General features: G+C 47.1%; 1 protein-coding gene across 4 annotated transcripts in view; it reads right to left on the bottom strand.

Moving 5' to 3' along the window:
* Window positions 1–16295, bottom strand: part of LOC132407081 (transmembrane protein 145-like) — a 74177-nt gene that overhangs the window by 47912 nt on the left and 9970 nt on the right. For 3 of the 4 annotated variants that reach the window (XM_059993368.1, XM_059993373.1, XM_059993381.1), the window contains exon 2: window positions 2499–2573. In XM_059993368.1, coding sequence (XP_059849351.1) covers window positions 2499–2573 — 75 coding nt within the window. Of the gene's footprint in view, window positions 1–2498; window positions 2574–9218; window positions 13788–16295 lie in introns of those variants that run through there. The other variant, XM_059993358.1, reaches the window with a different exon arrangement.

Below are 16295 nucleotides of genomic sequence, written 5' to 3'. Positions count from 1 at the left end.
ATTTCATCAATCATTTTATTTTTTCAATATTACTAAAATAGAACCACTCTCACTGCTTTAGCGTGCCCTGTGTACGGAAGCCCTTTCTAAATTTAGGTTTGTCACTGATCACAATTTCTACCTGCAGTGGAAATCAAATGCTACCGTGGAATAAATGAAGAAAATCTAAGAACTGCAATCACTTACACTAAATATAATTTTTTTTGGTACATTCATTCTCTAAACAGTTCTCTTCTAAAGTAAATGGCTGGTCAGTATTAAAAAGACAAAAAGTGAGCATGTACCAAACTAAAAACATCAAAATTTGCAGGGGAGGAGGTGGGGATTTTAACTTGAATTGGCTGCATGGTTGATTAGTTTTCTACCCACCTCAAGTCACTGGAGCATTGAGTGAAACCAGTGATCTGCCTCATTTTGTACGATCCAGCTGCTCGAAAGTTATTGTTTTATAAACTATATTAAGATTCAGGAAATCCGTACAGGTTGAGTACCCTTTAGCCAAAATTCCAAAATCTGACTTTGTTAAAGCCTGACATGATGTCACAAATGGAAAACTCCAGAAGGCACTGGGAAGGCTCCAAGGTACTGTGCAAGTCTCTGCACACCAGACAGTTCAGTGAAGTGACCTCACGTATATAATCAACAGAAGTTAATAAAAAATAGAAAAACACTGCTTAAAGTGAAAAATGAAGGTCTCAATCGTGATTTGAAAGAGTGAATTGGTCAGCGTTGGAGTGAACATATGCCCCTTAATGTTACGCTGATCAAGAATCAAGCAAAGACCTATCACAGCAAACTGAAAATTGAACTTAACTATGAATGTTCAGCAGGCTGGTTGCAGAAATTTAAGAAAAGGTACAGAATTAAATTTTTTAAGATTTAAAATTTTTTTTAAAGGTCAAGCATCTGCTGGTCACGAAGCAGCAGAGACATTCATTGATAAGTTTGCAAAGATCATCACTGATGAAACTAACATCAGAACAAGCCTGCGAAGCTGATTGCTTTATACCTTACATGAAACCTAAAAGAGTAAACTACAAATACAGTGTACTGTAACCTTTTAATCAAAACACTGCATTGTAGGAGGAGACTGAAAGCCTGTTTGATGTTCAACAGCTGATTGAGGTATTCTCCCAATGCTGCTGTGCTGTTTTTGTTACCTTGCACACATTATAGTTTCATTACATTAATGATATATAATAATTTTTATTGTTGAATAGAATTGAATCGACTTTATTTTTTACGTACATGAAGAGTAAAAATATTTATGTCTGAATGTGCAATCTGCAAATTGCAGTAATTTGAAATAAATAATATGTACAGTAAAACATATACAGAAGTCAATATAGCTTAGAAATACAGATGTATCAATGTGAATTAATCATTCTGAGAGCCTGTTGGAAGAAGCTGTCCTGGAGTAGAAGCTGTTAAGAACATATGTGTGATGAACAAGTGTGAGATAAAGACTTCTTACCAGCAGCACATAAATTCAGAATCCGAAATGATGGCAATCCCAAGCTAGTCATTATATATTCCAAAATCTGAAACACGACCAGCCCCAAGCATTTTGGAAAAGGTGTACTAAAGGCAAAGACAAATGACGATGTAGACAGCAGCCAGAGAACTGGAAATGGATACCAATGTACTGATCCACTTGGCCCGAAACAGGAGTGTGTGGGTCATGGCAGTCAAAGCTCAAACTGGGCACGGCACCCGATGCTGATGATGATGTACTCAGCCTGTACCAACTCAGTCTGGAGTAGGTTCCAGACAATGCAGTTAATGACCCTTTGGAGCAGTAAGCAAGCATACCGCAAGGTGACATGGAAATGATTTTCACAGATGGAGATTAAAAAAAAGCAGAAACAGAGAAAATCTGCAGATGCTGGAAATCCAAATATCTCAGCCCGAAACTTTGAATGTACTGTTTTTCCATAGATGCTGCTTGGTCTGCTGAGATCCTCCAGCATATTTTGTGTGTGATACAAAAAAGCAGAGAGCTCAGGCAAGTAAAAGCTTAATTGATTAAAATCACTCCTAAGCTAACTCTAATATTTAGTTGTACTGGACAGAACATTAAATTAGTCAAAAAATACAAAGGTATATAGAGAAATTTAAAAAAAATAAATTTCTTTTAAGTTACTTCACGCACTGCTGGGCCAACTAACCAGTTGGTTCACTGCTGGATCTGTTAGTCAATCGGTTCACTGGTATACTTCAGGATTTCCCGTCTTTTTCACAAATACCAAAACATCAGGTTGCTTTAATTTAGCACTTAACTTGGGGTAACAAACAGCTGAGCGGGATTAACTAAGCAGGTCATGCAGCATCAGTGAGGGGAAAGTATAGTCAATGTTTCCGGTCAGAACCCTGCATCAGGACACAAAACGTTGACAGTTTCTTTTCCCACAGATGATGCTTGACATGCTGAGTTCCTCCAGCACATTGTTTGTTGCTCCAGATACTGGCATCAGCAGTCTCTTGGTGCCTCCACTTACCATGGGATATCTTATATGGTAACTGATCTGCCCATTTTCAGGTAGGAAACAAAATTTGGTCAAGAAAACCCAATTCTGAAACAAAAATAAACAATTTCATTAGTAACAAAACAGAAAATTGCTTAAAATACTGCAAAAATCCCATATGAGCTCTGAAATAACTAAAATTAAAAGACAAATTTGCCAGTATGTGCATTCTTGCTTAACCAAGTATATTTATATTCAAGATACAAATGAAAGATAAAAAGCTTAAAGATTGACTTTATTTGTCTAGATATAATTCCACAATTCATCTGCTGTGTATTATTTTGTTCATCACAGAAATTCACAGTAAAACTGCAATAATCTAACATGATCAGGACTTTATTGGGCCAAATTGGCAGATTTCACAATACCTCAACAAGCTTTTAATTCACTATTTTTTTAAGAAGCATTTTACATAATATGATAATTAATTTTTCTAGTGAATCAGATGAATTGAAAAGGAATATGAAATCTAGGGCTCCAGCAAGTGGTAAGTGAGTACAGGAACTGGGATCCTAGTATGCTAGAGGGAGAGTGGGAACCTGGTTCAGCATCTGGCTCACCACAATTTCCAATTGCTAGATCGTAGATTATCAGACTTTTATGGTAGATAGTTTGTGAATTAAAACTTGACTGAAATAAAAACAGCTTCTGTGTACCATTGGCAGTGTACAATGTAACCTTCATTGGCTTCGTATAAGTTGGCCTTCATGCAAGTTCATCTCTCCTTTCTGTAGATTTCATATTTTTATTTCTCCCCATTAGTTCCCACTTTCATGTAGTATATCATGACATATATTATTTCGATAATACATTTACTGTGACTTTGAGGTACATGTAAGGGGAAGGAGATAAACACAAGGTGGTGTGACAGGGTCCAGAAATGACCCTAGTTGGTGATGGGGTCCAAAATTGACGCTATGAACTGTGCTGCTATTAAGAGAGAGGCGTCCAATGCACTGAGAGAGAGACAGACAGAGACTGCTCGAAAGATTGATGTTATGTTTTCTCTACAAGCTTGTTTACCTTTCCACAAGGACACTTGCCTGCTTGTAAAACTCTTACAGAGAGAGGAGGGCGGAGCAGGTTGATGGACAGCTGGTGTCCAGCATGTGGCGATAAATACCAGATCCGCTGATACACAGACAGACACACGGTTTCGGACACTGAACGAGCTTTGTTGTGCCCACGTGAGGGTGGGTTTTTGGAGGACCGATTCGGGGAAATCGATCAGTGGCTCTCGCAGTGTGAAAAGGTGCGACAGGTGGGGAATTATTTGTGTGTCCATCCTTGCCTGGGTGATAATTCCACCATTGAAGAACGGTCGCATGCGTTATGGTCACAGTCGGTGACCACAACAGGATTTCGGAAGACAACGAGAAGATCGACGGCATCAGCTCACTGCTCACCTCTCTCTCCCTCCAACGCTACTCAACTGACTACCTTAAACTGAACTGAACTCTCTTCATCATCGTAAGACTATATCGATCCATGCCTAGGTTTGAAAGAGCCTAGTTTTGTTCCTATTTCCACACTTCCGTACATATATATCATTGCTAACCTGTTTGATATATCTGCATTTATAGTACTGTATTGCGTAGTTACTCATAAACACTATTAGTTATTAGCAATACCAGACTCCAAAGTGTTTTCGATTTCTGCTGGTTCTTTAACCCGTCGCAGGGTATGTGACAGTGGGAAAGAGATTAGAAGGTGATGCTGATTCAGTGAAGTGAAGAAAATGTGCAGAACACAGAACACTGATGTGTAGGAATAAACGTCTCTTTCTGTGGTATAAATAACTTTAAAGCCTATCTTTGGAATTTGTTTTATATGTATACATATGTTGATAGTAAATTTACTTTGAACTTTTAAGTCCTATTAGATATGACCGGAACTCTCCTGTTATTACAGAAGTAGGAGGGAATCTATCAAAATTCCTAAAACAAATATGGTCCAAGTCCCAAATGACTTCTAGGTGGCCTTATCAAACAGCTGACAATATCAAGTGACTTAAAGAGCAAACATCTGGCAAAATCTCCTCAAAAAACCTGAAGACCCTTGAAGTGATGTGTGTGTGTGTGTCAGAACAGGAAGTATGGTAAAATCTTTCAACTGACTTATGCACTTAAAATAAATAAAATGCAAAAGCATATCGATGCAAATTATCCAATGATGATATTGTGGCGGCTCATTTCCTAGCGTATGCGAACCGACTCACAATTAGATAGCCTACGGGGGTTTGCGAGCACAGAGCTTTGGAGCCTCTTCGCCATGGGGGGCCGGTTGACAGAGGCTTAAAAGTGAGGCTGAAGTTTTCGAATAAAGTTTTTCCTTCGACTGCAGTTACCGACTCCGTGTCGTAATTTTAGCGCTGTTTGTAGCACACCGCTACAATTGGTGACCCCGACGGTCCAAACGATTTTTGGACCAGAAATGACCGACGCCGCCTCTGTTCATGCGGTTTCATTGAAACTGCCGGGTTTCTGGACACAGCGCCCGGACCTATGGTTCCAGCAAGCCGAAGCCCAATTCCACGTTCGCCGGATCACCTCAGAAGACACCCGCTACTACTACGTGGTGGGCTCCCTCGACCAGGACACAGCTGCCCAGGTCGCGGAGTTCGTACAGTCGCCCCCGGCAGACGGCAAGTACACGGAATTCAAAGCCCTGCTCCTCAGGACTTTCGGACTCTCACGGCGCGAGCGGGCTGCCCGTTTACTGCACCTGGATGGCTTGGGCGACAGACCTCCATCGGCTTTAATGAATGAGATGTTGTCTCTGGCCGAGGGACACACAGGCCTCATGTTTGAGCAGGCATTCCTGGAGCAGCTGCCCGAGGACATACGCCTGCTGCTGTCCGACGCGGATTTCAGTGACCCCCGGAAGGTGGCAGCCCGGGCGGACTTGCTGTGGAACGCCAAAAAGGTGAGCGGGGCGTCCATCGCACAGATCACCCAGCCACGCTCCCGGCAGCAAACCAGTCCAGGCCCGGCCGCAGAGCCCACTAACCCCCGGCCCAATGACCACTGGTGCTTCTACCACCAGCGGTGGGGCGCAGAAGCCCGCCGTTGCCGCCCGCCCTGCAAGTTCCCGGGAAACGCCAGGGCCAGCCGCCGCTGATGGCTACGGCGGCTGGCCATCGGGATAGCCTCCTGTATGTGTGGGATAGCAGGTCGGGACGCCGCTTTTTGGTCGATACTGGGGCTGAGGTCAGCGTTTTACCTCCGACAAGTTACGACACTCGCAGCAGGGCACCGGGTCCCCCCCTGAGGGCCGTGAATGGCAGCACAGTAAGGACCTATGGCACCCGTCAGGTGCAGCTACAGTTCGGCCCCAGCCAGTTCACGTGGGACTTCACACTGGCCGCCGTAGCCCAACCGCTTCTGGGTGCGGATTTTTTGCGAGCTCACAGCCTGCTGGTTGACCTGCCCAGGAAGAGACTGGTACACGCCGAGACCTTTCAGACGTTCTCCCTGGGCGCGGCCCAGTTGCCAGCCCCTCACCTCGGCTCCATCACGCTGTCCGACAACGACTTCACCAGGGTCCTGGCGGAGTTCCCATCGGTTCTGGCACCGCAGTTCACAGCAGCCATGCCCAGGCACGGCGTACAGCACCACATCCCGACACAGGGACCACCCCTCCATGCCCGTGCTCGGTGGCTTCCCCCGGACAAGCTCCGACTGGCGAAGGAGGAGTTCCAGAGAATGGAGGAATTGGGGATCATCCGGCGGTCCGACAGCCCCTGGGCTTCCCCCCTGCACATGGTGCCCAAAGCGACGGGGGGCTGGAGACCGTGCGGCGACTACCGCAGGCTGAACGAGGCTACCACACCGGACCGCTACCCTGTGCCGCACATTCAGGACTTTGCGGCAAACCTGCACGGCGCCCGGATCTTCTCCAAGGTCGACCTTGTCCGAGGGTACCATCAAATCCCGATGCATCCTGACGACGTCCCCAAGACGGCTCTCATCACCCCGTTTGGCCTCTTCGAGTTCCTCCGCATGCCGTTCGGCCTGAAGAATGCCGCACAGACGTTCCAGCGGTTAATGGACGCGGTGGGACGGGACCTGGACTTCGCGTTCATCTATTTGGATGACATCCTCATAGCCAGCGGCAGTCGTCAGGAGCATCTGTCCCACCTCCGTCAACTCTGCGCCCGACTGAGTGAGTACGGTCTTACAATCAACCCTGCCAAATGCCAGTTCGGACTTGATACCATTGACTTCCTGGGCCACAGGATTACTAAAGACGGGGCAACCCCTCTGCCCGCTAAGGTAGATGCGGTCCGCCACTTCCCCCGACCCACCACGGTCAAAGGCCTTCAGGAATTCGTAGGTATGGTCAATTTCTACCGCCGCTTCCTCCCTTCAGCTGCCCGGATCATGCGCCCCCTGTTCGCCCTGATGTCGGGTCCGAGCAAGGACATTACCTGGGACGAGGAGTCCGCCGCCGCTTTCGTTCAAACGAAGGAAGCTTTGGCTGACGCCGCAATGCTAGTACATCCCAGAATGGACACCCCTACCGCCCTCACAGTGGACGCATCAAACACGGCAGTCGGTGGGGTGCTGGAGCAGCTCATCGCAGGTCGCTGGCAACCCCTGGCGTTTTTCAGCAAACACCTGCGGCCACCCGAGCTCAAGTACAGTGCTTTTGACCGGGAACTGTTGGCGCTCTACCTGGCAATCCGGCATTTCAGGTACTTCCTAGAAGGTCGGCCCTTCACCGCGTTCACGGACCACAAACCGCTTACCTTTGCGTTTACGAAAGCATCCGACCCCTGGTCATCCCGCCAGCAACGCCACCTGTCCTACATCTCTGAATACACAACGGATGTCCGGCACGTCTCGGGTAAGGACAATGTCGTGGCGGATGCGCTCTCTCGCCCTACCGTTCATGCCCTTTCCCAAGGGGTAGACTTTGAGGCACTGGCAGAGGCACAGCAGGTAGATGAGGAGATTCCGAGTTACAGGACTGCAGTCTCTGGTTTGCAGCTCCAGGACTTCCCCGTGGGCCCAGGTGAGAGGACCCTACTCTGTGACGTCGCCACCAACCAGCCCCGTCCGGTCGTCCCCGCAGCCTGGCGGCGCTGTGTTTTCGACTCCATTCATAACTTGGCGCATCCCTCCATCCGGACAACTGTCCGGATGGTTTCCAGCAGGTTCGTTTGGCACGGACTCCGCAAACAGGTCAGTGAATGGGCCAGGACGTGCATGCACTGCCAGACGGCCAAGGTTCAGCGGCACACCAAAGCCCCACCGCAGCAGTTCCATCCCGCCCACCGGCGTTTCGACCACATTCATGTGGATAACGTGGGCCCCCTGCCAGTGTCGCGCGGAGCGCGTTACCTCCTGACTATCGTGGACCGGTTCACAAGATGGCCAGAGGCGGTCCCGCTCACCGACACCACCTCCGAATCTTGCGCCCGAGCCCTGATCGCCACCTGGATATCCCGCTTTGGTGTACCAGCCCACATTACCTCCGACAGAGGCGCCCAGTTCACCTCCAGCCTGTGGTCAGCTATGGCCAGCCTTTTGGGGACTCAGCTGCACCACACCACTGCCTACCACCCACAGTCGAACGGGCTAGTGGAGCGTTTCCACCGTCACCTGAAGTCGGCCCTCATGGCCCGCCTGCGAGGAGCCAACTGGGCGGACGAGCTTCCCTGGGTCCTTCTCGGCATCCGCACAGCGCCCAAGGACGACCTGCACGCCTCGTCGGCCGAGTTGGTATACGGCGCGCCCCTGGCCGTCCCCGGGGAGTTCCTACCAGCCCCGAGGGGGCAAGAGGAAGAACCCGCTGCAGTCCTGGGCAGACTTCGCGAGAAGCTCGGTAACCTGGCCCCCATACCCACTTCACAGCATGGGCGGCACCCGACCTGCGTACCCAAAGACCTACGGAACTGTAAGTTTGTGTTTGTACGAAGGGGCGGGCATCGGCCACCGCTGCAGCGGCCATACGAGGGGCCGTTTACGGTGCTCCGGAACAACGGGTCCACGTTCGTGCTGGACGTTGGGGGGAAGGAGGAGGTTTTCACGGTGGACCGCCTCAAGCCGGCCCATGTGGACCTGGCGCAACCGGCCGAGTTTCCGGCGCCTCGGCGCAGAGGCCGACCTCCCAAGCAGGTTCTGGCCCAGGCTGTGGACATTGGGGGGTGTATCGCCGGTTCTGGGGGGGGGTTATGTGGCGGCTCATTTCCTAGCGTATGCGAACCGACTCACAATTAGATAGCCTACGGGGGTTTGCGAGCACAGAGCTTTGGAGCCTCTTCGCCATGGGGGGCCGGTTGACAGAGGCTTAAAAGTGAGGCTGAAGTTTTCGAATAAAGTTTTTCCTTCGACTGCAGTTACCGACTCCGTGTCGTAATTTTAGCGCTGTTTGTAGCACACCGCTACAATATATCTCAATAACTCAAATCAGTACATAAAGAGACTATGGATATCCCTTTGTTAACAACCCTAAAAATCTAATTAAAATGGCATCCTTTTTAAAAGGGCTTCAACTAAAAATAGATATCACTAAAAAAATGTTCTGCTTAAGATGCATGAGGCTCCACTAATTTTCTGGCTACCCGCAAGTAGAAGTCACATCATTCCACAATTGTTGCCAATAATTTAATTAAAAATAGATATTCCCACTAATTTATCAGTTTTTTCCATGTGACAGATGTAGATCTGCAGAAACAAGGCATGATTGTCAAACATTCACAGGATAAGCAATCAGTTAGAAGACTTCAGTTGGTGAGTAAATGAGAACTCTGTTTTCCCAGTAAATGATAACACTCACATTGGATGGTTTCAGAATGATGGGCATTATCCAGCACTAACTCAAAACATTAAAGATTAGCTTTATTTGTCATGTGTACATCAAAGCATACAGTGAAATATGTAACATAGAAACATAGAAAACATACAGCACAATACAGACCCTTTGGCCCACAAAGCTGTGCCGAACATGTCCCTACCTTAGAACTACTTAAGCTTTACCCATAGCCCTCTATTTTTCTAAGCTCCATGTAGCCATCCAGGAGTCCCTTAAAAGACCCTATTGTATTCGCCTCCACCGCCCCCAACCCATTCCACGCACTCAACACTCTCTACGTAAAAATCTTATCCCTGACGTCTCCTCTGTACCTGCTTCCAAGCACCTGAAAACTGTGCCCTCTCGTGCTAGCCATTTCAGCCCTGGGAAGAAGCCTCTGACTAACCATATGATCAACGTCTGTATCAAATCAAATCAGAGAGGGTTGTGCTGGGCAGCCCACAAAGTTTGCCACTTCTGGCGCCAACATAGCATCCCCACAACTCACAAACTGCAGTGTTCTCGCTCGGCGTGTAAGATAACGCTGAACTAAACACCGAGATAAACCTTTGTCAATGACGACAGGATCACAGTAAGATTAACCGTTTACTGTTCACTCTTCCACATTAATGTTTGGTGAAAACTGTTGATAAAACAATACAAGATTTGAACAGCAGTTGTTTCCTTCTTAATATTACATTTACATAATAAATACTTGCAAAGGTAAAACTACAACAACTACATTACATTAAAGTGCAGCATACAGTCAGAATCTACCTACGCCATTGACTGCTTTAAATACACTTCAACGCAAACTATCCGCAACTCTTTAACTAACGAAAGCATAAACCTTATTGACCATTGTTACTTTTAACAGGATCGGCGTTAACATTTTAATTCAACATATCAATTACCTCATGACTTACAGCGTTGCCTTCACTATGTTTCTGGTGCATAGAGAGAAAACGTTGCTGCTGCTTGCATTCGCACATGTCTCGACCCCCACCTTCCCGTTTCTCCAAACCGGTATTTTCTCACAGGACGCGGCAAAACCGGATGTGATGTCATCGCATGCCGCAATATCTCACAGACAATGAATTTACCTTAAACAATCCTAACTTTAACTAGAATGCTAACAAATGAAATACTAAGCGAAAATATTATGAACTAAATAACTGCTATAAAGGCAACACACTCCCCGCTTGACCTTCATAAGGTCACAATGAACATAATACAAAACTTTAGTCTCTGATCAGTCCTTAGGTAGAAGTAGAATGACTTCTGTAACAGGCCTTTGGTAAATTTTCACATCACCTTGGTCGGTAGTTTTCAACTCAACCTTCCTGACGTGTCCATCCCTGCTAGGGAATGTAGCGAGACCAGAACCGATTTGCCAGAGCCTGGACCTGTCTCCATTGCTTTAAGTACAAATCCTTATCAGAGAAGTCCCCTGGTGGAGGGGGGGGGGGGCTCCCGCCTTCTGCGTAAGGAGCATTGATGGCGAGAGTATGAAGGGGTTTTCTGGGTCAGAAGACACGGGTAGGAGTGGTCGTGCATTTATAATGGCTGTGACCTCTGCCATTAGTGTGCACAGTACCTCGTGGGTCAATCGGGTGCGTTGCTGCATCTCAGGTTTCCTTTTCAGGGTTTTTTGCAAGGGCGTGAACCACTTGACTGCCTGCTCTTTGTTGTTTGGCAAGCACTGGCGTGGTTCTCTGAAAGGCAGTGGGGCGACCCCATTATTTGCTTCATCTCTGAAGACTTTGGTGTCCTTTGTTTTTAAGAAAATGGCATCTTGAGCTGATTGAGCAAGTTTATTATCATGCTCAGTTCGAGCGAAGACTGACTGACCCAGCGTCTCCTCAGTCACTTTACGTTTGTTAAAGCCTTGTCGTGCTTCCTTGATACACGTGATACTTGTGCGGGATTGAAAAATTGAATGGCGGCCACTCTCTAGCACATTGGTCTTGAGTGTGCTAACCGTTGGTTTGTGTACATTGCCAGGGCACCCCTCTCCTATCACCACCTAGCCTAGATCCAGGTGTTGCGCAAAGGAGGCGTCGTGTGGTCCATTGACCTGCTGCCTAACCTTGTGCACCCGAAGAACATCTTTTCCTAATAGCAGGAGTATTTTTGCTGTTGGATCCAGTTCTAGGACGTGTTTGGCGATGTGGTGGAGATGTGGCTGGTGTAGTACCGCACTTGGTGCCGGGATCTCAGTACGGTTATTCAAAATTTCATTGCACTCTAAGAGTGGAGGGAGACAGATGACGACTTTACCATCCAGCGACTCGAGCTGGAAGCCTTCTGCCTTCCTTCCATTAGTTTCCGCGTTGCCTGAGCAAGTTCTAAGGTAGTATGGGAACTGCTCTCAATGTTGAACAAGTTAAAGAACTCTGGACTGACTAGTGAGCGATTGCTCTGATCGTCCAGAATTACATAGGCTTTGATGGCCTTGTCTTTGGCTCCTTTAGGGTACACCTTAGTGAGGCAGATCTTTGAACAAGAACGGCTTGACTGAGCTTGACCGCAAACTTCTGTACAGCTCGAGCTGACAACAGTTGTCTTGGAGTGAGCCTCTCCCTCCCCGCCGTCCTGTTGTGGGGGTGAAGGAGCGTTGTCGGTTTGTGGTAACGGGCCTGGATGCATAGCCCGATCGTGATTAGTGCTATCACATTCCGGACACTTCACGGCGATCGTACACTCTCTAGCAAAGTGAGAGGTCGAGGAACAGCATTTAAAACATATTCTTTTCTCCTTGAGAAGGGCCATCCTCTCTTCAAGGTGTTTTTCCCTAAACTTTCTGCATTTTCTGAGGGGGTGGGGTTTGTTATGCAATGGGCAATTCTTGCTAGGGTCGTGGTTAGTTGTAAAGACTTCAGTCTTAAGCACTGAGATGGGTTCATTAATGTTGAAATTATTCAAAGAGGATATATCTGGCTTGGTGTAAACTGTACTGCTTCCTTGACCCATGAGGCTAGAGTCGTTTCGCTTCTTCGCCTCCCTGCACACAAACTAGTGAAATACTCAAAGGGAGGAAATCGACCATTGTGGTCTTCTTTGTACTCTGAGGCAACAGACACCCACGTGTCCTGCAGCCCAAATGGAAGTTTGTCCACGATTTGTCTAATCCCAGATGGAGTATCTAGGTATACTAGCCCAGTTGAGTTTCCACCTTCTTTGGCGCCTTGAATCTCCATGAGTAAATCTCCAAGCTCCCTTAATCTGTGATCTTTGGTTGACACCTTAGGAAAGTTTTCCAGACGTCGGTATAGCGCCGCTTCAATAATTTCGGGGGCCGCATAGCCCTCCCGAAGTCTCTCCCACGCTTTGCGTAAGGCTAGCTCGGGGTTGTTGATATACACCGAACGTATGCGTCTCACCTGTTCGCATGATTCTTTCCCCAGACATTTCGCCATAAGATCCAACTCTTGGGTTGCTCTGAGCTGGATTCCGTCGATAGCGTTGGTGAATGTGGCGTACTGTGCACAGTAATTTTCAGGTTTGTCATCGAACTGGTATAGTCCTGAAGTGATGAGATCTCGTCGTGCTAAATACTGTGCCAGGGGTTCAATCGCAAGTGGCATGCAGGCTGGGGAAATATGTTGGCGGGTATATGACTGAGGGCGTACCTCTGTCATGGACTTTGCTGTTCTGAATTCAGCCTTTGCCTCTCTTCTCGCCAAATCTGGTAAGTTTGGTGTCGAGAAGTATTTGTCATCAGCCCTTTCATTCTTGACTTCATCGCAGAGTTGCAAGGGTAAATTGTCTTCCTTGGATGCATGTGATGCAATTGGGCCTCTCTGGGACTCCTCATGACGTGGGGTGTAATCAAGTAAGTATGGAGTGGAAGAACGAATCTTCCAGTCCGTTTGAGATTGGACATAGTCGCTTGTGCGTTCCAATCTGGTCTTTGCTGAAGTAGATTTTACGTCAACCAGATCTTGCATTTCTTCAGCATCTTCTATGAACTCTGCTTCCACCCTGGCAGCAGCTTTTTCTCGTTCCAGCGTCAGCACTTCTAACTCTACCGCTATCCTTGTCCTTTTCAACTGGTTTTCGGCTTCTCTGGCAGCCGCTTCCTTCCGGTTTTCTGCTTCTCTGGCAGCCGCTTCCTTCTGGTTTTCAGCTTCTCTGGCAGCCGCTTCCATTTTCAATTTTGCTTCTTGTCTGGCGTAGCGCAGTCGCACCTTGGCCGCTTCTGCCTTAGCTCTTGCATGGGCGGCCTTACTTGATGATGTCCTACTGCCCCTGTCACTGGATGGCAACGACTTGACGCTGGATCGAGTTGTCATTGCAGCACTTGAAACACCTGATAATGCCGCTTTTTCACTGCAATGTTCTCGTTCGGCATGTAAGATAACGCTGAACTAAACACCGAGATAAACCTTTGTCAATGACGACAGGATCACAGTAAGATTAACCGTTTATTGTTCACTCTTCCACATTAACGTATGGTGAAAACTGTTGATAAAACAATACAAGATTTGTACAGCAGTTGTTTCCTTCTTAATATTACATTTACATCATAAATACTTGCAAAGGTAAAACTACAACTACATTACATTAAAGTGCAGCATAATCAGAATCAACCTACACCATTGACTGCTTTAAATACACTTCAACGCAAACTATCCGCAACTCTTTAACTAACGAAAGCATAAACCTTATCAACCGTCGTTACTTTTAACAGGATCGGTGTTAACATTTTATTCAACATATCGATTATCTCATAACTCACAGCGTTGCCTTCACTATGTTTCTGGTGCGTAGAGAGAAAACGTTGCTGCTGCTTGCGCTCGCACATGTCGGCCCCCACCTTCCCGTTTTTCCCAAACCGGTATCTTCCCACAGGACGCGGCAAAACCGGATCATCACACGCCGCGCTATCTCACGGACAACTTTAAACAATCCTAACTTTAACTAGAATGCTAACAAACAAATTACTAAGCGAAAATATTATAAACTAAATAACTGCCATAAAGACAACACACAAACCCTAAATGAACATCTTCGGAATGTGGGAGGGAACTGGAGCATCCAGAGGAAACCCATGTGGTCACTGGAAGGATGCACAAACTCCTTACAAGCAGTTACTAAACCCCAGTCGGTAATCGCTGGTGCTATAATTGCATTATGCTAACCTCTATTCTATTGTGTCACCCTCACATTACAATAACTCCTGTATTCCACAGTTTGCAGACCAAATATTCAATTTCCATATTTCCTTACAACATAGGAAGCCACTGAGTCAATGCCAACCCACTGATAGTCCATGTGACTGATATTCCCACATTCCTAGTGATGCTACCACCACACTATGCTGGGGACAACTTACAGTGGTTAAATAACCTTTAAACCTGCATGTTCTTTTTAGGATGTGGGAGAAAACCTGGGTGCTCAGAAGAAACACACACAGTCACAGGAAGAACATGTAAGTCAGACAGAGGCCAGAATGGAACCCAGGTTGTTGGAGCTGAGTGTACTGTAGTCCATTAAAATGTAATACTACTTCCCCCAAGCAACACACACAAAGTGCTGGAGGAACTCAGCAGGCCAGGCACTATCCATGTTAAAGGGTAAACAGTTGATGTCTCTGGCCAAGACACTTGATTAGGACTGGAAAGAAAAAAGTCAGAGTAAGAAGGTGGGGGGGAGGGGAGTAAGTACAAGGATGTAGGTTATTGGTGAACCGGGAGAGGGGGAGGAGGTGAAGTAAAGAGCTGGGAAGTTGATTGGTGAAAGAGATACAGGACTGCAGAAGGGGGAATCTGATAGGAGAGGACAGAAGACCATGGAAGAAAGGGAAGGGGGAGGAGCACCAGAGGGAGATGATGGGCAAGTGAGAGAGGGAAACGAGAATGGGGTATGATGAAGAGGGGGCAATTATCAGAAGTTTGAGAAATTGATGTTCAGGTTGGAGGCTACCCAGAAGGAAAACAAGGTGTTGCTCATCCAACCTGAGTGTGGCCTCATCGTGGCAGTTAGAGGAGGCCATGGACTGACATGGCAGAACGGGAATGAAAAATAGAAGTGAAATGGTGGCCACCGGGAGCTCCCTCTTTTTCTGCCAGATGCAGCATAGGTGCTCAGTGAAGTGGCCTCCCAATCTACACTGGGTCTCACCAAAATAAAGGATGCCACGCTGGATACAGTAGATGACCCCAACAGACTCACAGGTGAAGTGTCGCCTCACCTGGATGAAGCGTAGGGGCAGGTGTGGCATTTATTCTGTTTGCAAGCATAAGTACCAGGAGGGTGGTCAGTGGGGAGAGGCAAGTGGGCATGTAGGGAGCAATCCCTGAGGAAAGTAGAAAGTGGGGATGGAGGGAAAGATCTTCTTGGTGATGTGGTCCCATTGGAGATGGCGGAAATAATGGAGAATTATGTGCTGGACAAGGAGACTAGTGGGGTGGTAGGTGAGGAGAAGAAGAACCCCATGAGAGGAACTACTACTCCCATTGGCTTGTGAGCAGTTCTGGTTGTCTAACTCTATGAACAATGTCATTAAGAACAATGGTGCAACAAAGATTCATAAGGATGTTCCAGACTGGATAGCATGAATTACAAGGAGAGATTGCATAGGATTCAGCTTTTTCTCCTGGAGCTTAGATGGCTGAAGGTTGACCTCACAGAGGGATATAAAATCATAAGGCACGTTGATAAGGTGAATGGCCACAACTTTTTCCCAGGGCAGTGGAGTTTAAAACTACCAACTGAACCCCACAACCCCTTTACATTATTGCCCCCTTAGAAACTCCCACTGCCCCCCCCCCCGGGGGTGGGGGCGTGCAATATCACACACTTTGCAAACCATGGTCTAAAAGAACAATGGGTTGGTAAGAGACGAAGTGATCATATGGTCATCGTGATCAATTATGATACACAAGGAATCAAATACTTATAATAACTAATTAATTTCTTAAATTAATTCCTCAGCTGCCCCCTCACTACTCAGCCCCCTCCCACTGC

Source organism: Hypanus sabinus, chromosome 2 (assembly GCF_030144855.1).
Source record: "Hypanus sabinus isolate sHypSab1 chromosome 2, sHypSab1.hap1, whole genome shotgun sequence".
In the NCBI taxonomy this organism is placed as follows: domain Eukaryota; kingdom Metazoa; phylum Chordata; class Chondrichthyes; order Myliobatiformes; family Dasyatidae; genus Hypanus; species Hypanus sabinus.
This window is presented reverse-complemented; position numbering and strand designations above follow the sequence as displayed.